The sequence below is a fragment of the Camelus bactrianus genome, chromosome 2 (genome assembly GCF_048773025.1).
Source record: "Camelus bactrianus isolate YW-2024 breed Bactrian camel chromosome 2, ASM4877302v1, whole genome shotgun sequence".
NCBI classification, from domain to species: Eukaryota; Metazoa; Chordata; class Mammalia; order Artiodactyla; family Camelidae; genus Camelus; species Camelus bactrianus.
Genome location: NC_133540.1, coordinates 132,944,256 through 132,968,120, shown reverse-complemented (window position 1 = coordinate 132,968,120; position 23,865 = coordinate 132,944,256). Strand labels below are relative to the sequence as shown.

The following is a 23,865-nucleotide window of genomic DNA, read 5'->3' as shown; positions in this document are numbered from 1 at the left end:
CCACCCTCCATGGCTGGCGACACCTGACACACCCAGTCTCGGCAGTCTGGGATCCAGACCCCGCCCAGTCTGCCCCAGGTAGCATCTGCCCTGCCCAGGCCCACGCACGCTGGTCAGCGAGGCCCACAAACATCCTGAGACCTGAGTTCCAGGTCCCACCTACCATGGAGAGGGAACAGGAGGAGAGACAGGAGATGGCTAGACAGGGCAGCTGGCCCTCAGCAGGGCACAAAGCAGGGCACCAGCTCATGGTGACAGTTAATGGTCGAGCCGGTCCCAGTGCCAGGACCCCCGGGACTAGATCACGGGAACACGGCCTGAGTCACCCAGGCTCCCCAATCTGGGCTGCACCGCACATCTGAGAAACTGACCACCTCTGCAGGAAAATCTCCAATTTGCTCTCACCTTGGCTTTAATAGCCAAGGGCCCACGTGCTCCCGGCCCTCCTGGGACTCCAAAGCCTGAGCCAGACCAAAGGAAAAAGGGATTTGACTCAGGGGGAAAATATTCTGGAAAGCTGGCAGTCTCATCTCCCCAAGAGGAGGGAAGGATTGAGCCCCCAGGTGAATGCCCCCCCATCCCTGCTCAAGCACAGCCCCCACCCTAACCCCTCCTGGTCTCAGCCACTTCCCACACCATCCCCCTCCCCTTGGCCAGCTGTCAGGTCTTGCAGGACTGGCTGCAAAACACACAGAAAGCCTGGGAAGGCAGGCAGCCATGTCTCTGGGGAGGGAAGCTGCTCTGGACAGAAAATTCAAATCAATCCCCCCATGATGGCCAGGTACTTGCAGGGCAGAGCTCCTGCAGGGTGTGTGAGACAGTGAGCAGGTGCAGTGGCCTGAATGGGTATGCCCACCCCCACCGTCAAAGACATATCCATGCCCCAATACCCAGACCCTGTGATGGGACCTGGTTTGGACAAAGGGTCTTCGCAGATGTTAAGCTGTTAGTGAAGGATCTTGAGACCATCCTGGATTATCCAGGTGGGCCCTAAAGCCAGTGACAAGTGTCATTGGGGGGCACCATCCTGCCCCCTTCTTGCAGCTGTTCACAGGCTTCCCAGGCAGAACTACGCTAGGCAACTGCTTAACTTCGAGGTGGCTCACACTTCCCCCCATGGGCCTCCCCAGCTTCAACCACAAAACCCCCATCTCTGGTGGTGGGGGCCCCATCAAGGCTGCCTGAGAAGAATCCTACCAAATCAGGTCCCTGGAGGCCAAAGGATGAGGCCCCACAGCAGAAAGGATCCCTCACTTCCTTGGTCCAAGTCCTTCCACGGCTCCCCAGTCCTGGCAGAAGGAGCCAAAGCTGGCCTTTAAGGCTCCGGACATTCCAGCCCACCCACCTCTCCCACCTCCCTTTGTCCTGACTCCTCACCCTGGATGCTCTAGCCAGACTGAGCTCCTCCCAGCTCCTGAGCAGGCCCGATCTACATTTGGCAGAAACTGTAGGAGAGAAAGAGAGGCATAAGTCACCCTGAACCGCTGTCAACCCCCAGGGGCCGGCAGAGCAAAGAGGGAAGGAGGCCACACCGCAGCACTGCAGGCAGTGGCCCGAGAGGAATGACCCTAGAGTAGGCAGGCCTTCCCTAGAAGGGGCGCCCGAGAGACAGGGACTCCCTGCGCTGGGAGTGGGGAAACTCAGGTCATCATTCCAGGCTCCCACCGCCACCCTGAGCCTGTGTGGCACGACTTCAAAGTGCCGTCCATCCGTCCACCCACCCATCCGTCCATCCATCTGTCCTTCCATCCATTCATCCCTCATGCTCCCTGCTCACTGATTCATCATGGAGCCCCTGACGGTCTGAATGTTTGTGTCCACCCCCTCCCCCGCCCATTCACGTGCTGAAATCTAACCCTCGGCGTGACGGTGCTAAGAGGTGGGGTCTCTGAGAGCAATCAGGTCCTGTGGAAGCAGCCCTCACAAACGGGACTAGTGTCCCTGCAAGAGGAGGCCAGATGGCTAGTTCGCCCCTTCTTCACCACGTGAGCATACCAGGAGAAGGCAGCTGTCTGCACCCAGAAGAGGACTCTCAGCAGAACAGGACCGTGCTGGAGCCACGCTGTTGGACTTGCAGCCTCCAGGACTGTGAGCTCGTTCATTTTGGCTGTTAAGGATCCTTTGCATTGATTTCTGGCCAGAAAAGAAATAAGAAGGAACCTCTACTGTCACATTTTGTCCTGTAGCCTAAAGGGATAAAGACAGTGCCTTCCCTTCACTCGCCCAGCAGACTCCACTCACTCACTCAACACACAGACATGAACCAGCGCCAGGCATGTCCCCACCGCCCCTTGCAGCTGACGCTGTGCTCTGCTCCCAGTTACAGCAAGCCCAAGGAAGGGCCGTGTCCTCTGCCGTCTCCTCCTCCTCACTCCGCTCTCTCCCGACCCTCTCCGTCGGGCACTAGTACTCACACTTCTTACAGCCCGCAGCGCCCCACCTCATCCTAGACGACTACTTACTCATGATCCATCCCCCCCACTAGAACACAAAGCCCAAGGAGGCAGGGACCTTGTCTGGTTCATCATGGTGTCCTAGAAAGGTGCCTGGTGCACGGTGGATACTCCACTTACTGAGCAAATGAGTGAGTGATGAATGAGTGAATAAATGAATGAATGAGTGAGTGAGTGAAGAAATGAATAAGGAATGCACGAGTCAGTGAATGAGCTCTCATTCTGACTTTCCATCGCAGACGCTCAAACCCTGCTCCCCGTGGCCGCACAGGGACAATCACGCTTCGCGGGCGTGTCTGCTGATGGAGGCCCCGCCTGCCAGTGTACCCAGCGGCTAGGAGCAGCAGCCTCAGCACGGACCCACCAGCGGGTGATCCCAGCTCCACCCGCTGCTGCTGGGTGAGCCTGGCAGTGAGATTACTTCACCTCTCTCCGCCTCAGTTTCCTCATCTGTATCCTGGGGGCCAAAACACCTCCAATCTGGGGGCCTAAAGCCCTGATGTGACCAGCACCCCCCACAGACCAGCACCACTGCCCTTAACCTCCAGCTCTCTCCACAGAATTAACTAGTGGAGGAGCTAAATAGAGATGCTGAGATCCCGGCCGCGTGGATGCTCCCTGTGATTTACAGCCACATCCTCATTAGGTCAAAACAGCATATGGCACCATACAGTCCAATGATAAAAACTGAGCTAACTTACACCTTGTGATCCCAAGTTCTTTGCATTCAGAATGAACAGGGCATAGGACCTTATGCATTCAAACCTTGATGTTTGTCCCCAGATGTTGTTGCATATTCTACCTTTTAAAGGAGCACGGGGGGACACTCTGTTTCAGAAACATACCCAGGGTTCTGGCAAAGCTCTAAGCCCTCCAGAAAGGGCTTGAATCATCGTTGTAGGTTGACGTTTAATCATTCACTGGGAGGCAGAGCCCCCAGGCCAGACACAGCTGCGGCAGCAACCCGCAGCGATGACGCCGCCCTGTCAGCGGCATCTGCCTCCATCTCTGGGCCATCAGGCTGGGCCTGGGCGCGGTGCCAGGAGGGCGGCCCAGGGGCTGAGTGACATGGGAAGGACCAAGCAGTGAAAACAGACGCCGTGATGAAAGCGCGTGCAGAGCAAGGGTGGGGCCAGATCGGGTTCCTTTCCTGACTGGCCCCCCGGGCAAAGCAGCCACCCCAGGCCCCAGCAGACAAGGTCCTGTTGGCAGTGGAATGTGTTTGTGAGGCCTGGAGTAGCCGCAGCCTCTGAGTCACAACGAGTCCTCGAAGATAAGGATCCTTTGCATTGATTTCTGGCCAGAAAAGGAATAAGAAAGGACCCAATCCCCCGCCCCCACCAGCCGACAGCTCTGAACCTCGGAGGCCACTGCCACGATTCTCACCAGAAGGGAGGGGACAAGAGGTGAGAGAAAGGAGGAACCGACACAATCGTTCCCCATAGAATAACCCAACAGGGAACTGCCAAGCTGCATCCCCACAGTCTGGCCGTGCCACCCACGCAAATGGCTCGATGAGCCTCAGAAATTCTCCAGGTTTGCAAGAATCAGTTGGCATAAAGTGAGCATGCCCAACATGGGTCTGTGGGAAAGGGAGGATGGAAAGTTCTAGAATCAGAGCAAGACACCAGACGCACAGACAGCCCGGAGGCCAGAGGGACTCCAGAGAAAGCCCATGTGCTCCGGGGCTGGGGGAAGGAGGACAGGGGCAGGAGAGAGGGACACAGGCCTCCAGCGAGCAGCCGCTGATTCAGACCTTCAGGAGTTAAATGACGCCCAAAGCCCAAACAGGGGGCTACAAAGGAATCAGAGGTTTGCAAACGTGTCAGCATGCGGCTGACAAGCAGAGACAGGCGCAGTGGTGCACCCGCAAGATAATGATTTCCCGCCGAAACAGCAGTCCCATCTCAAGAGCAGGGCGCGGGCTGTCACCAGAGCGACCCCCACACACCAACTCCATCAGCGAGACTGACAAGTAAAAATAGTTTTGTGCAGCGTGCAGAACGCGCAGGGCCTCCGACTGTCCTCTGCTGGGTGGTACCACGTGCCCCCCTTCCCGGGGCTGTGTCTCCGGAACGCGGAGACACTGTGGAAGGGGTGCATTTCCGTGAGGGATGTGGCAGGGCTGTCCTGTTTTCAGGAGACTAATTACGCTCTCGCACCGGGCTCCCTGGGAGATGGGAGGAAAGGCCGCAATTATTTAGTCACAGGTTAATCCATTTGTGTAGCTCTCGGCGGAGGCCTGCTGCGTGTCTGCCGGTGACACTTTGTGAGCACTTCCTGGGCCGAGTGCCGTACCCGTGTTACATCCTTCATGTCTCATGGCAGCGGTACGCGGTCAGTACTGGTCATCTCAGCACTTTACAGAAGGGGAGGTTAAGTGACTTAATCAAGTTGGACTGGATCCCAGCACACGTCCTCCTAACACACTCCAGTATGCTTCTACCTTTCAAATTGCCATGTTGAACCAGATCCAAGTGTCCCACCAAGCACTGGCCCTCCCAGAATTACAAGCAGTGTTTCCTCCCATTTCGGACAAAAGAGACACAGTGAGTGAAAGAGGAAGGTGTCGTCCTGCCTTAAGAAGTAAAAGAGAGGGACCCCTAAATGCCCATCCCACCGCAGCTTAAGTAAGAATAAAGATGCTTTTCATATAAAGTCTGGAAATGTCAACCCCAGTTCCAAAACCCAAGAACTTTCCAAAGGGTAACTTTGGTCCAGCACCTTTATCTTCACCTCCTGAGAACGCAGCTGCCTTTAAAGATGTTTCAGCACCTGAGACCCTAAAGGGGCACAGAAATAAGAGGGTGGCCTTGGGCACGGAGTGTCTATTGTTTCGTGGGTGGCGAGATGAAACTGCAGTGGGGGTGCGGCCGGACATGCCGTCTGCTCTCTGCCCAAGTTCTGACTTCTTCGTCCTTGGGGAAGATGCACGACACCACCCAAACAGGAGGAGAGAGGGCTGAATTCCAGATAACTTCCGAGGACCACAAGTGCTCCAAAGTCCGCAGCCAACAGACACCCATTTGACCTGAGTCCAGCCAATTTTCAGAAGCAAAAGTTTGAGGTTTGAAGGTCAAGGGCACCTGGGAGTGCAGGTCTAACGACAGTGGTCTCCTGAGCAATGATCACACATTTGAGCTGAAAGTTGCAAAAAGGCAACACAGCAGACTAACTGGGGGTGTGGGGGAGGGATCCAGAAGCAGACTTTCCTAAACCAAATTTTATTTTGAGTTTGTCCTTCTAACTATAAATACAAACGTCACTCACAACAGGTTTCTGAGTACATAAAATGCTCCCCTCATCCGTTTCTCCTAATGCAGCAGACCCGTATCCATGCACACGGGCTCCCTCAGCATTTGTCCCACACTCCTTCTGGCGCGTCTCCCTGCGGTGAGGGCTGGACAGCCAGCACCTGCATCTCCTGCGCTGCACGGAGTGGAAGGCCTTCATTGCCCCTTGACAATGTAGAGGAAGGTGACTTTAAACTCGCTCTCTTGCTTTCTGGCAGAGCCACCCCAGAGAACTGGGTTTGGGAATTAAGCCACCAAGCTGCATTTTGAGCCATTAGAGATATGACTGAAACTGAAGGAAACTGGCCATTGCATTTTCCACAAGGATACAGGATCACCCCAGTGGCCACTGGTTTCACCGTTCAGTTCAGGAAAGCACTCCTGAGCAATGGGTTCACTTGCATCTGCTCAGCTTTCCCTCTTTACTCTAGCTGCTGGGAAGCTCAGAGTCAGATCTGTGACCCATCTTTAGCAATACAGCAAGTATTTTATGTGCTGAGCCTGTCCCTAGGTCCAGCTTTTTTCCCCCTTTTTCCCTTGCTTATTTTATTTTTATGTTGCTTTCACCTCTTCTTGCAAAAAAAAAAAAGAGGGTGCATTAGCAAACAAAAACATTTAAAATACATTTCCAGAACTCCCTTGCAGCTGGGGTCACAGCTGGAATGTCACTTCTAGGAAACACTTCAGCAAAACTTAAGTGAGGGGCTGAGTTAGGTGGGCAGGGAGGTGGGTGGTGGCCCGCAAGGGTGGCTTCCTGACTATGGACCAGCAGCTGGTTTTCTAGAAGCTTAATCTTGGAGATCCAAGCTTTGGCTTGCTCTGCAAGACTTTCCAAGGATTTTGAAAGCAGGTAATCCTCATGTTAGATCTCCTTTCACATAGCCAGATAGAAGGGGCTCCTTTCTCTGTAACCGCATCCCGACTGATCCATTTTGTGCAAAAAGAGGGAGCTTTTGGTGGCGGCAAAGGCAGAGCACAATGCCAGGCTGCTTCTCTGGGCTCTAACGTCCCATCCCTGAAGGGGAGAGCTGCCCCAGGGATGTGAAAGCCGGCCCACATGGCAGAGACTCTCAATAACCCTGTTGAAGGAGGAGAGGGAAGGAAGTCCCTGGATTTGTGAGACAAACGTACTCTGGACCCTCTAGCATCACAGACCTGGCACCTTGCCCTGTTTCAAACATTATCCCCCAGACAGACTAGACCCGTGAAAAGGGAGGGCTAAGTGGTCCCTGGGTGGCTGGGCCTCTCGGAAACCGACTTCCTCGTGGACAGCTCGCTTAGGGCATCACAAATGATCCTGGCCTCTCTCCCTCTCTCTCTTTAAAAATAGATGCAAAGCCAGCGTGATGCCTGAGAAGTTCACGATTATGAAGACCTCGTCATGGTCAGGGAATTAATTCCAACTAGATAAATGCCAGTACTCGCAAAGCACTTAGACGTCAGGTTGCTCAGGGGAGGAAGGGCTGCAGACGGGTGGACCGCTCACTGTCTGCGGGCTGCAGCTCCCGCCGCGCCCAGGGTGCAGCAGGCAGCTGCGGAGGAAGGAAGGGGAGGTGTGCCCAGGAGAGCCCGGCCCCGGAGCGCCTGGTGGGGAGCCTGGCTCTTCCGCTCCTGCACAACCTTCAGAAGGTCTCTGAGCCTCACTAGCCTCCGTTTCCTCACCTGTCGCGCAGGCATGACGGGGCCTCCTCCCAAGGGTGAGGGACGAATGAGCCACCTCGAGGTGTGCACAGCGGCACCCAGTATCTAGGTGCTGCCCTCCACAGCCCGGCTCCAGAAACACTTCAGAGCAGCACAATGCCAGCGGGTGGCCCATCGCTGGGTCCAGAGCCCAAGGCACAGGTGAGGACAGCTGGGCCCCAGAGGAACCGCGACACCAGGAGGGACTGGCGGGCGGGAAGACCAGCTCAGAGTATCCTAGGACGGGCCATCCAGATGCAGGCCCGTCCAGGGAATGACACTCCCGAGCCTCCCCACAAGCCAGGGTGGGCTGCCACCCCACCGAGATGCTGGTTCACAACACCCAGGAGGGTGCCTGATGGAATTCAGTGCCTCTGCCTGGATGCTGGCGATCAGAGAAGGAGGTGAGAACTCGCAGGCTAGTCTCTGAAGCTGCAGGGGTGAGAGCAGACCATGGGCAGGACGGTGCCAACCTGTCACCTTCAAGCTGAGCCACCCTTAGCAAGCCTCAGTCCCCTCACTAGCCAAATGGGGCTATCCCGGAGACCACTGTGAGTGTGAGCATGACCTTGGATGTGAGGGCAGGCTTATGAAGTGCTGTGTGCATTCAGGGAAGTTTCAGGAGCAGCCCCCGAGCACAGGGCAGTCAGGCTGCCTGCAGCACATCCTGCCCTGAACACTCCCTTCCTGGGGACCTCAAAGCCTTTTGAAGCCTCAGTCTCCTCATCCCTGGAATGGGGAGGATGCTAGAACCCAAAGGCAGGTGAGTGTGCAGACAGGCCTGGCGGCATCTTAATGAGACACACTTTGCTCACAGCACCTGTTCAGTCCAGCTGTAGATCAAAGAGCAATATTCTACAAAGAAGGACATCCCAGAGCAAACGCTACTCCAGGAGAGGATTTATTTACAGTGCCAGGAAGGCCACGAGGCATTGTGGGTTAGAGAAGGGGCTGGAGGGTCCGGCCCAGCCCTGCAGCCTGGGCCTCGCTCCGGTCTGTGTGGGAGCACTGGGGGCTCCCTGCTGGCTGAGGGTGGTGAGGATGGGTGGATGAGGGCTCTTCTGCTTCCAGAAGCTCAGCTGAGGGTTGGGAGAAGCAGAGCCTGGAGCCCAGGTGGCAACTCATTCCTCTATTTAAACTAATGACCTCTCCTTCTGACTTTTCAGCAAACCCATGGTTTTGTGGGCAGATCATGAGACCTTGGTTTGCTCCAGGAATTCCAAAAAGCAAAGGGCACATCAGCTCCTCGAAGCTGCATCTTCTCCCTGGGCCTCCTGGTCACCCTTCTGGGGCTGTTTTTCTTGCCTTCCTCATGTCAAACCTGTCTGTATTCAGCGGGCAGGGCTGCACCCACGTACGAACCTGCCGCCGTCTGGAGGCCGTGCAGCAGCTGCCCGCCCCGTCCCCTGGGTAACGGAACACCTTCAGCCCAGGCCAGAGAAACCCCTGGCTTTAAAGCATCTTCTCCCCCACAGAATACCTGTATGCTAGGAAATCTGCCCCGCCCTGTCCCCTCTTCGCCTCCACTTCCCTCCCTAGTCCCCTTCCCCTGCCCCCGTTCTCACAGCAGCCAAGTTTAAGCTGAGCTTCTGAAAGCCAGAAACAGGCTTCCACCCACCCACTCGCCAACCACCCTCCCCCACTCATCCTCCACTCAGCTGAGGAAGCCCCGGGGAGGCGCTTGCCGGGCCTGGGGGGGGGGGGCAGAGGGAGCTTCCTGAAGGAGGTATCCACTGAGCAGGGTCGCAGGGTCTGGAGAGGAGCCACTAACATGGCCAAAGCTGGCACCAGACACGTGGTCATTCCGGTCTGGACAGTACAGCCCAGGGGTCATGGGATTCAGGGCTGGAAGACTCCAAGCAGGGAAGTGGTTTGAGAAGCCCCCGGGGTGCAGAGAAGGCTCTGTGGGTGAGTCCCCCATGTGCCTGGAGGGAGCTGAGGTCCTGGGGCAGAAGCCCCTCCCCAGATGCTGGGCAAAGAGGTTGGTGGGGAGGAGGTGGCTTTGAGCAACAGGAGGGAGTCAGAAGTGACTGGTTTGGGGAATGACCTGCGACAAAGAGAACACAAAGTCCCTCTCAGTTGGAGGAGGACCCCTGCTCCGGGCTGCACCCTGAGGCCCCCTGCCCGGCGTATGGGGGACTGCCCTTCAAGTCAGGGCGGGGGGGGGGGGTCACAGCAGTCTTTCCAATGACCTAGGACATCTCAGTGGCATTCTAGAAAATTCTCCACAGCACCCAGCAAAGGGGCCTGACTCTGGGAGCCACAGAGACTATGAGAGTGTCCAGTGGCTGGAAGGGAACCTGGAAGGTCAGTGCTCAGCTCACACCGGGGTGGGGGGGTTCCCGTCCAGTAATCTGGAGAAGCTCCTCAGTCCTGCGGGTGGAGCAGCGGGTCCCTCCCCTCACCAGCAGTTTTCAACCTGGCCCCTCCCACTCTCCAAGCCCAGGGTTCTGGTGCTTGCGCGGACACACTTGGCCTTGCTTCCTTGCCTTTGGGTCCCCAGTGCGAGTCAGAGGAGTGGCTGAACGAGTGAATAAATGAGACAGGCAGACCCTGGAGAGAAGCCCAGCCTGTGGCCCGGTAAATGTCACAGTGTTCCACACCAAAGTTCACGTGTCTGCATCACTGGAGACCTCCCTCGGCCCCTCCCTCGGAGCCTGCTTGCTCTTGGTTTGCTCACAGGGCTAGCAAATTGAGCAACGCAGGTTTTCAGACCGCAGGAGACCAGAAGCACAGAACAGCCAGGGGAAGGAACTCTAGAGGACACGACGCTGACAGCCTGACCACTTCACTTAAAGAAAAGGCATTCTGCGACCCTGAGCCACCAGGAAACCCAAGAATCCTACCTGCTGGACTCGCTTCCTGGGCACCCGCTGGGTCCCAGGCTAAGTTGCCCACCTAATGCTGAAGACAGCCCACAGACGAGAGATGCTCACCCCCACTTCACAGATGAGGAAACTGTGATTCATGTGGTGGAATAATCAGGACACACTTGGTAATCGATGAAGCTGCCGCACAATCCCCAGAAAATCACATACGGCATTTTGGAAATACCGCCAACAAAAGGCACTGAAAGGGGGAAAAGTGTCGGCACTGCCAGGTCGCCCTTGTGGAGAAGGTGTTCACTAGGCACATCCTGCCCATCTCATCCCAGCGCCCCACGCACCCCGAGAAGCGCACAGCAGCACACCCGCTTTCGGGACCAGGGAGGGGTGAGCGTGATGTCGAATGGTGTGGCCGGGACTCGAACCCGAGGCTCTGCATCCAGCGCAGACATCTTCATGGGGCCCACTCGCACTTTTGCTCACCCAGGAGAACACCAGTCTGTGTTGTACCAGAGCCGCGTGGAGCAGCCTCTGCACACAAAGTTTCAGGATAAACGAATGAATGAATGAACAAACCCTCCCTCCCCCATGCAGGTAAGTGAAGTGGAACCACATTCAATTCAAATCCAACGCCCCTGGAGTTCAGTACTTCACAGCCACTGCCTACGGGGAAAGGACACCGAGTAATGAAGCAGTTTTCAGGCCGACTGGGCAGTGACTGGACACCAGGAAGAGAGGAGAGAGGGGGTGAAAGTTCAGGAGGGAAGACTGCTGAGTTAATAAAACCCAGGCCACAGGGCAGCCAGGAAACGTTTGGAAACGCAGAGTGCAGGATATTAAAACGGTGTCCGAGGTGTTAGTGGGGGGTCTGTTCTGCCTGCAGGGGTCTGTCCGAGGCCAGGTCTGAGCAGCGGAGACCAGGGCACTCCCACTGGTCTCTCCGGTTTTCCCCACACCGGGCACCAAGCTCACTTGTGACCAAGCATCCAAACTTCCCAAACAGCCCAGAAAGGAGGCACTGCACACTCTGTTCACACACGAGACACTGAGGTTCAGAGAGGCCGGAACAGTGCCCAGAGTCACACAGCTTTCAAATGATGGAGCCAAATTTTGCCCTCTGATGTCCTGTTCCAAAGCTACGTTCTTAACCCTTTGATAAAGTGCCGTCTGCTCAGCGCCTGGCACACGCAGTAAACCCCACAGACCCAGGGGCAGCCTGACTTTCAATCAGATTCCAGAGGGAACATTGCAGCAGCACAACTCTGCCACCGCACCCACCGTGCCCAGTCTGGTGGCTTCGGAGATTCTAACAGCTCCCCTTCCCATGCTTTGGCCCCAACTCTGCACACACCCCTGGCTCTTCCCCACGGCACCTTGCAGCCCAGAGTGCAGTGCGGGGTGAGAGATGCACCCTCTGGGGCTAACACGTCCCTTTCCCACGTGCAACCATCTGCACGGTCACTGTTGAACTGAACCTCCCTGTTCCGCAGATGGGGAAGAGGGGAGTCCAGGAGGCCAGCCAGGTCCCAGACTGCTCTAGTCACAGCTACAACAGTATTAGCAAATGTGACATCCACAAGCAACACCTGACACTTGTCACAGTTCGTGTGTCAGCACGTGTGCCTCTCAGTGGAGGTGCGAAGGCTAAGGACTAAGCACTCGGCATCTCCCTCGTGTCCCCCTCGGCCTCACCCCACATGCTGCGGCTGCTAACCGGACAGACCTGAGACCGACGCATGTTCCTCACCGTGTCCCCAAGTCCCCATGGGGACTGAGCCCCGGCACCCATGGTGGAGACCAGCCTGACGGCACGTACTGCTGACATGTCCCCCACTCATTCCCCGTTCCCCTAAATAGACAGCATGCACCCCAGTCCTCGGCTTAGGGCCCACTGCTGGGGGGAACTAAACCACGATGGGGGAAGGGACAGGGCTATGGACACACAGGATGCAGCGGGACTCCACGTGGGTCGCTGGGGTAGGGGAGGATGGGGCAGAGAACCAGACGTGCGTCCAGGTGGTTCCACCAGGCAGAGAGCATCCTCTTCCTTCTCTCCAAACACCTTTCCAGCCCCTCCCAGACAGGCCGTGTCCCCTGATCCCAGGAATGCTGTCTGCTGGTCTTCAATCTCACTATCGTGCCTTCGTATCTGCTCTGTGTCCCCTGAAAGACTCCTAAGGGTGTTGGGAGTTCAGAAGCTGCTAGCCGGATGCCTTTTTAAACAAGCCCCACCCACCTCTGGAAGCTCAGGTTCTAAAAGCCTGTGAGGACAACCGTGAGCAAAAAGCTCATCCAGTATCCCTGCATGGAACCCGAGAGCCCCCGCTCCCCGCAGCGACCCCGACCCCGTTCGCGGCCACGTCCACGTGGGGCTCATCGGCTGGGAAGTCACAGCCCCCAGGCTGAGCAGAAAGGATTACAGAGTAGAGGGGGGTCTCGGAGAGCCGGGCTGTGGGGGAGGTCGGAGTGGAATGCTCTGGAAACTTTCACTTCGCTTGGAACAAACGTTCCTTCCCGCCTCCTCAGGAGTTCGACTTATACCCCGGAGCACAGAATCTGAGTGCGATTATCGCAGACTGGCTGCTGCAGACAGTATCACTCCTTCTTAAAACGCCCACCCCCTGGAAATGCCCCAGCCCCCTCCCCCTGCGAGGTTTCACCCCAGGAAGCCTGCGCACAAGTGCCCAGTGGTTTACAGCTGGTCCTAGCTTGTTTGGTTGTTCTCCAGAAAGTCACTGTGACTGGCTGCATTTACCAACAGAGACTGGCAGGCCGTCCCGTGTATCTGTACATTCCATTATTACCGTATTTTATTGAGTCTAAAACCTGCGGGGTTTTCTGCACATTTTAACTTCTTTTGAAATTGGAATGTAGCTTATAATCAATGCCATTCCTTAGTGGTGAACAAAATAATGATGCAACTCAGAGTGCATCTAAGAGAGTTTTCAGATCGCCTGAGATACAGCATCTGAAATGCTTAAACACAGCAAGGCTAAGATTGCTGTTTCTTCTTCTTGCTGGCATCCCACCTCGCCTCATTAAGACCAACCCCCTGCCAGCCTTTCATACCATCCCGTGGTCCTGAGAATGGAGCCCTTTAAAATGGACTTGCACCTGAGGTAGAAATGGTTAATAATGGTGGCAAAGGGGACTCTGGTAAATCACAGAGACGCCTCCCACCCCCATCCACGCGACCTCAGCATATGCTCACACACTTCCATATGCTGACTCCACCCTCTGGGTAAGGTCAAGACTTCTTACCAAACACCCAGAGCCTATCACCCTCCTGACTGGCCCCTGCATCCTCAGTCTCCCAACCAGGGCCCACCCCGCCCTCTTCCCTGAACACATGCTCTTTCCTGCCTCAGGCTCTTTGCACATTCTGTTCTCCCAGCTCTTCTCCAGCTAGAAGACTCCTTTTCTCCCTTCAAGACCTCAGGCTATTCATCATCTGTTCAGCACCTACTACATGCCAAGCCCTGTCCCAGGCACTGAGGAAGCCACAGCAAACAAAACAGGCAGAGTCCTGCCCTCCTGGAGTTCGCATTCTAGAGGGGGAGCCCCAAAGAAAACAAGTGCTCTGGAATGAAGCCATCGGGAAGAAGTACAAGAAGGGCTGGGTGCTGACATTCCAGATGGGGTGGCCAGGGAGACCGGCCTGAGAAGGCAGCATTAGGGTACAGCTCCAGAGGAGGGGGAGGGGAGGCCTGTGGCCATCTGGAGGGGGCAGTCCAGGCTGGAGAAATTACACATGCAAAGGCAGAGACCACTGACACCAGGTCCTTTCTGGAAGATTCAAGTAGTAACGAGCAGGCCAGTGTGGCTGGGAGGGAGCAGAGCAAGAGGCGAAGACTGGACCCCATAGGGCCTTGTGGTCCACTGGGATCAAGTGACTCTTTTTCTGAGAGAACTGGGGAGTTCAGGGAAAGCTCAGAGCAGAGCAGTGACACCCTCGGAGCACAGGCTAATGTCTTCACAGGGTCCCTTTGGCTGCTGAGTGCAGAGCAGACCAAATGGACCAGGGCAGGAGCAGGGAGACCAGCTGGGAGGCTGTCACAATGCCACCTTCCTCCAACACAGACTTTCTGCAGAAGCCTCAGCATTTGGAGTTTGGCCTGTTGTTGTCATGGAAACACCCAGTTCCCTTAGCAAGAACTGGGCTTCACTCTTCTAAATGTCTGCCCGTGCACATGACAGCATCAGGCCCAGGCATGAATGAATGAGTGAGCTGATGAATGAATGACTGGATGGGCTCTGGAGAGGAAAACCCTTTGGTGCCCTGTGCCCAGGAGGAAGGCGGGCTGAGGTGGGGGTGGTGTGTGGTCAGTGCAGAGGGTTTGGGTTTCCAACCATGAACTTCATTCCCCAGTGGAGTGTATGCTTCTAACTCAAAAAAATAGTTTTTTTCCCCTTGGCGTCCTGAAATTTCTATCTACTTATTTTACATTTGGTAAAACACTTCACAAAAAGAAAATCAAATCTCTATTTTGGCCTTCACCTCCTCGACAGTGGCTTTAAGGAAGGCTGTTGGATCTCAGAAGGGTCGTTTTTTCATGGAAAGGCACATTTTAATTTTAGGTTAAGTGTTCCAAGCAAGAATTTTCTCAGCAACCATTAGTCCCCAGACGTGACTTTAAAAACATCCAACTTGGCAGAGATGTGGGAGTGGGGCCTGAAGGCGAACTCAGGCAGGACCACCAAGTTCTGGGTCAGAGGGACAGAGGGAGGGGTCGGGGTCCCGCGCTGGATGGCCGCATCGCATGTGCGGACAGGACTGGCACAGGGTGCTGCCGGCGCTCTGCCTGCTGGAGTTTAGATCAACCCGCTGGGCAATCGCTGCCAGGGTGACCGCGCCAGGAGGGAGCCGAGATATTGCTGGAACATGGTGCGCCTGCGCGGTGCGCCCACCCACGCGAGCGAGCGCACTCTGCCCCCGGCAGCCGGCTCTGCCACCACCGTTCATCCGCCACCGGCATCCACAGGTGTCCCTGCACGAGAAGTCCCCAGTATGGCTCTGTCCTGCAGCTGCTGTCCCCATCACCACCAACCAGGGGGCTCAGGCAACAAAAACTGCTTTTCCTCACAGTTCTGGAGACGAGCAGAAATCCAGGTGTCGTCAGTGCTGGCTCTGCAGGAGGCGCTGGGGAGGACCAGTTCCAGGCTTCTCCTCGTTCCAAGGGCCCCAGTGACCTTCCACGTTCCTCGACTTCCGGCCGCACCCCTCCCGCCTCCACCCTCGTCTCCTTCCTGGAGTGTCTCTGTCTCTCAAACCTCTGTCTCCTTTCCCGGGTAAGGACACCACTCACTGACATGAGCCTGGATGATGTCACTGCAAGACCTTTAATGTGATTCCTTCTGCAAAGACCCTGTTTCCAAACAAGCTCACATGCTGGCACCGGGGCTGGAACAGGGATGCATCTCTCTGGGGGACACCGTTCAACTCACTACCCTCCTCATCAGGCCAGGGTGCCATGGAGCCCAGTCAACACTGCTCCACCCCTACCCCGCATCGGCCCCGCACTGTCCCCCAGTCTCCCTTTGCCCCAGCTGCTCTGCTGTTTCAGAGAATGACAGTGCCACCCTCCCAGGACACTGCAGCACCCCGTGACATCTGGCCCTTGCCCCAGCACCCGGATGTCAGCTCCAGCAGCCCTGGGGACTGTCAGCCAGCCCAGGGCAGGGCCTGGCAGAGGTGGTGTTCCAGAAGGTGGATGTTGAGTCAACGCCAACGGAACTCCTGGATTCTGTTCCCCTCCACCTCAGCCTCCCCTCTGCCAAGGTCCCGACCCCTCTGCTTCCAGAAGTCTTCCTGCCAGGCCAGGCCTCCTGGATCCCTGCACCCACTCTCCCTGGAGTCCCAGCCTAAGTCCTGCCTCCCCTCTCCCTCCCTCTGCTTCATGAATCCCCCTCCATCCTAGAATGCCATGAGTATCCGCCTCATCTGCCCTTCCTCCTCACTGACATTCTAACTCAGCCATCATCTGCTACTCCTCCCCAACATGCCCCTGGCTGGGGGGTTGGTCTCCTCTAGACCCCACCTCACGCTGATCTCTCTCCCTTGAAGCCCACGGGCCTGTTACCCTCTACATAGGGTAAGACACAGTTCCAGCATCACCTCCTCCAAGAAGACTTCCTTGGTTCTTCTCAGCTTCCTTCAATCACAACCAGGCCCCAACTCGTCCATCAGGAAGCACCTGAGGACGGCATGAGTCCTCACTCGCTGCACAGCTGTGCCTGCCGCTGGCCCTCAGCCACTGCTGTCACTGCTACTAACGATGACCCGTGACCCTGTCTGCCCTGGGCGCCAACGCCTTCGGTGAGCCGGCGCCCATAACTTGACAGATGGGCGGAAAGGGAGAGTGACTGACAGACTGGTATGTGGACAAACGGGGAGCTGTCCGTTTGCACAAATTATCATCTCCTTCCAGAGAAACAACCTTCACCCAGGAGCTCCCCACTGAGGGAAGTGGCCGTGTGAAGAAAGAACACGTCCTCTAAACAGCGTGCCAGGACCCCCCGGGGGGTTGCTGGAGGACAGCAAGGCTGCTTGTTCAGCCCCCTTCCCCCTGCAGACCTGCAACGTTGCCCCATCCAGGGCCCCGAGTCTCGGGGGCCCTCCAAGACCAGGGGCCGCCCTGCAGCAGAAGACCTGAGGGCGCTGCAGGGGGCCAGGCCCCCTACTTGGTTCAGGCGTCAGGCTGTGTAGACAATCAGGGCCCCTCCCAGAAAGCCCCTTCTCTGCACGGCTGGCGCCAGCTGGCTCCCACGCACCCGAGGCAGGTGGTTTGTCAACTTTCCTGGACGTAAAGGTCACCTACCTGTGAAGCGGCCACAAAGGGAGGCCTTCGCCAGCAGCAGCTGCTCCTGTTACGTGTGGATGGATGGACAGACTGACAGCCCCCGTGCCTGAGACGAGCTGGTCTTTTCATCTGTTCAATCTTTCCTTCCTTTATCCAACAAGTGTCCATCACGGAGGCTGCCAGGACCAGATGTGGGAAGTCTGTCCCCACCTCCCTCAGAACGGGACCCCCAGAGCTGGAAAACCCGGTGGGGGCTTCTCCAAGGAGCCCAGGCTCTGCCCCTGATTAAGCAGGTGTTTTGTGCCAAGAATTGAAATAAACATCCATGAATTTAACACATCACTCAGGCGAAAAGGGGGAAAATGTTAGCAGCCGTAGTAATGCTAGAAAAACACTTTAAAGGCTGAGAGGAAAGGAACCCCCACTCGTTTCTGACGATCCCTTTGTCTGTCCCTCGTGGTAATAATCTTCCAGCTAAATTAGGAAGGAGGTGCTTGTTTATTAACCCATTCATTCGGTCAAAACACATTTACTGAGAAACTACTCAGTGCTCTGTGGGGGCTGCAGCCCTGTGCGGGTCCCGACACTAGCCACGCTTGCTGGCCCTCCCGTCAACACCCCAGCCTGCTACGCCTCCCCCCACAGAATCTTCAGGACACCCCATGAGTTGAGCCAGACATGGTGAGGAGCCACTGTCTGTAGGACGAAACAGGGGCTCCAGCGGGGTCATGACCTTGCCTAATGCCCCAGCACAAGGAGCCGAGCTGGGACTTGAGTGCAGGCAGCCTGGCTCTGGCGTTTTAGGCTTAGCAGAGCAACACTGGACAACTGAGGCAGAAGGTGACTGGTGTCTTGACTGAGATCCAAAGCAGCAGGGTGGGAGGGACCATAACCACATGTCCTGGGCAATCAGAGAAGGCGTCCTGGGGGAGGTGGCGTCTGAGCCGGCCCTGAGGATGCGGGAGGTGAGACCAGCTGAAGGGCAGGTCTTGTCATCTCCACACCCAGGTAACCAGGCTGGGACCCAGCACACACCAGCGCACAGGGAGTATTTGCTGAATGAATGAATGAATCACAGCAGACTGGTTGCGGAGAGAAAGAAAGAGGTCCCAGTGCTGCTTTGAGTAGGAATGGCTATTTCTGGGTCATCTTTAGACACATCCCAGGAGATGATCTGAGATCATCCTGAGCAAGTTCAGGTTGCAGGGTGCATGGAAGGTGCTAAGCAAAGGTCCCTTAAAAGAAGGAAAGAATGAGGGAGAGGGGAGGGGAGAGGGAAGGGGAGGAGAGGAGGAGGCTTCAGCCTCCCGTTTCATTCACAGTCATTCCCAAAATCGAGACCAGATCTCAGACTCTTCGGCCACTGAGTCCAGAGCCTTCCCCGGAGGAACCCTGAGCCACCAAGCCATCCACCCAGGCCAGGCCACCATCCCCTCTGCAGCCCTGACGGTGGGGAGCCCGGGAGAGCGTACGCTGTAGGGGTGAGCTGAGACCCAACTTGTGGATGGCAGGAAAGCCCCCCACTCCCACCCCACACACACAGCTCTGCAGGGGCTCAGAGAGTGGGGCACGGAGCTCCAGCAACGGGAGAAATGCAGGGTGGGTCCCCTGAGACCACTGCCCAGTGATGGGAGGAGGAAGGGGGGAGGAGTCTGTTTTTCCACAAACAACTGCAGCCTTGGCCCTGGTCCTGGGCTGAGAACAAAGACAGCACGGAGCCGGCCCCCTGCCCTTGGGGGAGACAATGAGGTCCTGAGGTGGGCCAGTGCCCCCCAACACGTGTCCACTTCCTAAGACCCTCATCCTGCCAGGTGACCCGATTTGGACAAAGGGTTTTGGCAGGTGTTAGTGAAGGATCTCGAGGGTTAGATCATCCTGGATCTCCTGGGCGGACCCCAAGTCCCATGACAAGTGTCCTGTAAGAGACAGAGGAGACCATGTGAGGATGGAGGCAGAGACTGGGATGATGCAGCCACAAGCCCAGGAGCACATGGGGCCATCGGAAGCTGAAAGAGGCAGCAAGGACCATCCCTGGAGCCTCCGGAGGGTGCCCCGCCCTGCGACAACTTGATTTTGGACTTCAGCCTCCAGAACACCGAGAATAAACTCCTGCTGTTTAAACTGCAGGGTCTGTGGCACTTTGCGGCCACATTTAGGGAAAGAACACATTCCGCCCAGAATCCGACACGGGAGAACGAGACCAGACGAAGCAGGACCGGCCTCGCCCCTGGCCATGGCTGCCTCGAAGCGCCGTCAGCAGAGAGGATGGGTTTCGTGAAACTGGCTGCTCACAGGGCTCCTCGTCCACGTGCGGGAGAATCCTGGAGCTGGGAGACCACGTGAAGTCCCTGCCGAGGTCACACACAGCAGGTCCCCAACCAGGACAGGACACGGCCAGCTCCCTCCCAGGACCATAGGGAAGATGACAGACCCCAGGGTCAGCATCCTGCCCAGTTTCCAACACAGCAGTCACAGAACCAGAATTACAGGCTTTTCCACAGGTGAGGACGCGGCAACCAGGGCGGGGACGTGGCTTCACCAGGTGGTCGGCCTCACTACAGATTCCAGTGGACGACTGGAAACCTCTCACCGCTCATGCAGCTGACGCTGAGTATTCACAGCGCTCTGAGTATTCCCCACACACGCATCTGCTCCTTTCAGGGTTACTGGCCCATTTCACAGATAAGGAAACCGAGGCTTGCTGGTGTAATGTGATTCCATTCAGTTCAATCCTGGGTCTGGAACCTCTGGTTCCCAGGCCCCATTCCTTCCTCTGTGGTGTTCTAGGAAGGGCAGGTAAATGTGTTAACTGTTGGGACAAGTCCCTGGAACCCCAGGGGGCAAAGATTCCAGCCCCAGGACTATCCAGAGCACCTCCAACTCAGACGACAAAATCCCACAGGGGCTGGCTGAGTCGCTTTCCCAAGAACGTCAAGGCTCTGTCCTGAGGCCTGAAGGCAGGCCCTGATCCCCTTCACCTCCACAACGCAGCCGAGCGAGGGCCGTGAGGCCCCAGATCCTGGCTGCAAGGCAGAATAAGACCCCAGATGCACAGACTGGGAGTCAGCTTTGCCCTCCCGCCCAGGTACGAGGCCTCCTATTGACCAAGGCTTTCCCAGCGTGGGAAAGGGACAAAAGGCCTTCCTGGCTCACCCTCAGACACCGATCCCCAGATGTCCCTGCAGGTGGAGGCCACGTCTGTCCTGCACAGGCTTCTTGGGAGGCACCGAGAGCCTTGCCCACTGAGCCTCCTGGGTCTCCCGGGACACCCCCAGGACCCCGCGGCCTGAAAGCCTGTGCTCCTGCCTGCAAGCGGTGTGAACCGGCCCCGACCCGTGAAATGGGGGTCGTGCAACCCTGCCTTGTCATCTTACAGAGGAGGGAAGGGAGAACGCGGGGCCCGGGCTCAGCGCACCCTCGAAAGTCACTGTGTGAGCCTCTTCGGACACCATTCTAAGGGTGCAGGCCCCGAAGCCTGGGGAGGGTTGGCGAAGTAGCCCCCAGCTGCCATGGTCCACACTCGCCCTTCTCCAGCTCTGCCACCATGGCCCTCCAACAGGCCTAGCCATGCCCACTTTGAGGAAACAGTCTCCCACCACCCTGGGACCTGGGCCGGGCACACAGGGGTACCTGGCTGCAGGCAGGATCGTCTGCAGGAGAACCAGGAGAAAATTTAGCAGATTGGCTGCTGCTGAGGGGGACGGGGGGTCAGGGGAGCCTGTGTGGCTGCTTATTTCAGGCTGGGGGGTGGTGACATTCACTCATCCCAGGACGCTGGCACCAGAAGGCCAGGTCACGGGGCCAGCTGCAGAAGTGACAGGGGAGTGGAGTCTGGAGGCAGAAGGAGCCCATGGCCGGGCTGGGCGGGGACAGGAGGAGGAGGAGGCTACAGGGAGCACACATGCCTGATCCGCCACCTGAGTCCTTGGAAGGTCTCCCTGAAAAGGAAGCTAAGACTCAGGAAAGTTCCAGAACACATCCAGGGTCACTGGTCAGTGGAGAGGCCGGGGGCAGACTATCCTTCCTCCACACAGCATGGCCTTGAGGGGCAACACCGGGGGCAGAGATAGTCCCCACCCACACAAGGACAATCCAGAACCTTCTTCTTGGCCAGGGTATACGAGGGGGCTCCTGGCGGCCACAGTCCCTGGGTACATCAGCCCCAGCTGAGATCCCCCTGGTCTTGGCCAGGCCCGCACGGGGCATGTAGTAGCTGCACCATCAGTCTTGCTCTTCAGACTCACTGTGCTGACACACACCCACCAGTCCACCCGTCGGAGCGACATGGTAAGCCACCGCCATTCAGTTTCTGTGGCCACAGTTACTAAGGGGCATCCTGGAGGTGACCCCCACCATGTGCCCGGCAGTCCCCTCACGGGAACCCTCAGAAGGATGGCCGCACGCTCTCAGCCTTCTCCTCAGGGACCCTCCTGGACCTCCTCACCAAAGAGCCCCAGTCTGCATCCAGCCCACCTCTTTGCAGGCACAGCTAAGCCCCGAACAACGTGGGGCTTAGGGGCACCCACCCTTTGCACAGTCGACAACCCGCAGATAACTTAGGCACAGCGCTGCACCGCAGCTTCTCCCACCGCAGACCTGTGCCACTGTACTGTTTACCACTGGAGAAAAGCCACGTATAAGTGGGCCCACGAAGTGCAAACCTGTGTTGTTCAAGGGTCAACTGTATTTCCTTAGTAGAACCTCTCCCTACCAACAGTTACCTGGGAATCCTATTTGCTGATTTGTCTCTTGTTTTGCATCCTTCATACCAGACTGAAAGCTCTGAGAGGACAGGGACTTGTGTCTGTCTTTTTATTTCTCTGTCCCAGAGCTCAGGTATGGCCTACAGGAGGAGGCCCACAGTGCACTGTGGGTGGATGGACAGTAGGGTCAGTGGAAAAGTGGATGGATGAATATGTGGATAGGCAGATGACAGAGAGAGGATGGATGGATGGGTGGATGGGTGGGTGGATGGGTGGATGGATGGGTGAATGGATGGAAGAATGAATGAATGAATGAATGAACAAAGTTCAAAGAATAGAAGGCAGGAAAGAAGGGAGAGAGGGAGGGAGGGAAGGAGGAAGGAACATCAGCATCTCCTGCTATTCCTGACAAAGAATAACAATGGAGTGCTGTACAGTTTCTAAAGGAAGAAAGAGAAATCAGGAGAGCTTCTTGGAGGAGGTGGCCTTTGAGATACCCCCTGAATGCTGGGTCCAGAATGGCTGGTTGGAGAGAAGGAAGGTGCAATCAGATGCTGCACTTCTGCTGGGGCTTTTGGAGTTTTCATTATCCCCTTCCCATTGCATTAACACCATTTTTATAAAGCTAATTTCCTTATACACCTCCACTCCCAAGACCCCTAAATCTTGCTATTTTGTAGACACATAAAACATATTTATCAATATTGTTTGGTTTTCTTCCTGGAATGGAACGCAAATTGCGTTTTATACATAATGCAAATTCTCCAACCCACACAAATCAAATGAAAAGGACCTTGGGCAGCTGGTTCACCAGTTTCTTTGCAGTGTCGGGCCACGCTCACAGGGACCCTGGCCGGGCGCAGCCTCCACACCCTCTGTCACCACCAGGTGATGCAGGCCACTTCAGTGGCTATTTCTTCCTTTTATTATTTCTCACGCCAGCGTCTCAGGCAGTTTGCTGAGGACCCTGATTCCCAATCGACTGTAACTGAATAAGCAACTGCTGCTTCCTTAATAACTGAATGTATTAAATGCAGAATATATACAGCTGATCATTCAAGAAACTAATTTGCAAGTCAGAGCTTTTGAAGGATTGTTTAAAGAGAAGATCCACATGTTTCATAAATCTGGGAGGTGGAGGAAGGAGGGAGTAATAGCCAGACAGGGTAATAAATTCCCGCTGCTTGATTTGTGTTCAATAAATACGATCTCACGCCTTGGCCACGGGGGCCGTGGCAGACCAGCGACACACTGACTCACGAAGCAGCACGGCCTGCCTGGGCCCAAAAGAGGGGTGAAGTGCACTGAGGCGCTCACAGAGCCTGGTCTGAGCTGCCGGAGCCAGGTCCTTCTTTCGAGAAACCTCTGAATTCCACCATCTGAAATCCTCCACACAGGAATTGCCAGTCCCCACAGCCTTCATGAGCTGGACCAAGTACCTGCCTTAAAAACATGTTAGACAGCAGAGCAGGCCACACTCGCCAGTTACGTGAGATCATAAGGGGACGGAGTGTAAGAGAACCCCCAGCCGGTGCCAGCACCTGTCACTGTACCTGGGACACAAAGAGGGAGGCGGACAGTGAAGGTAAGTAGGGACTTTACTCTGTAAGTCAGCTTTTTCCAAACTGTGTGTCCTACAGATGTGACAGGTGCCCTGGGGTGGGAGGGAAAACCAAGGTTTCATGATCAAGTAATTTGGGGGACACTCTGTAAAAGTTAATACATGGCTTCACTACAGGACTTGTCAGAGCCTTTAAAGGCTGCAGGGCAAGCTGAGGCTGTGGGACCTTCCCCAGCTCCTCCGCTTCCCTTTCCCCAACACTTACTAGAACCTAAACCCAGTGACTTAGAGTTCAGCTCAGGAAACGATGCTGAAGGAAATGGGGAGCCACCCACCAGAGACCCATCCCCTAATCTAAAGAATGCTTAGAGCAGAGGTAACGTGGGGCAGGCACTAACCGCCAGCTAAATCCAAGCACACGCGTGCGAAGAGGAAGGCACCCTGAGCTGAGCCAAGACGGGAAGCTCCGTCTTCCACCGACCCAGCCAACAGGGGTCTGCAGGCAGGTCTGGGCATCGCGTGGCTGACGTAAGCCAGGGGCCCCTCGTGA

General features: G+C 56.3%; 1 protein-coding gene across 9 annotated transcripts in view; it reads right to left on the bottom strand.

The window, feature by feature from the left end:
• SORCS2 (sortilin related VPS10 domain containing receptor 2) overlaps nucleotides 1-23,865 on the bottom strand; it is a 445,133-nt gene that overhangs the window by 367,156 nt on the left and 54,112 nt on the right. For 5 of the 9 annotated variants that reach the window (XR_012501643.1, XM_074350779.1, XM_074350786.1 and 2 more), the window contains exon 2: nucleotides 1,996-2,133. The exons of the other annotated variants lie outside the window; for them this stretch is intronic. Coding sequence is in view for 4 of the 5 variants with exons in the window: in XM_074350779.1 (XP_074206880.1) it covers nucleotides 1,996-2,133 (138 nt within the window). In the remaining variant the exon portion in view is untranslated. The remainder of the gene's footprint in view (nucleotides 1-1,995; nucleotides 2,134-23,865) is intronic. 9 annotated transcript variants of the gene reach the window in all.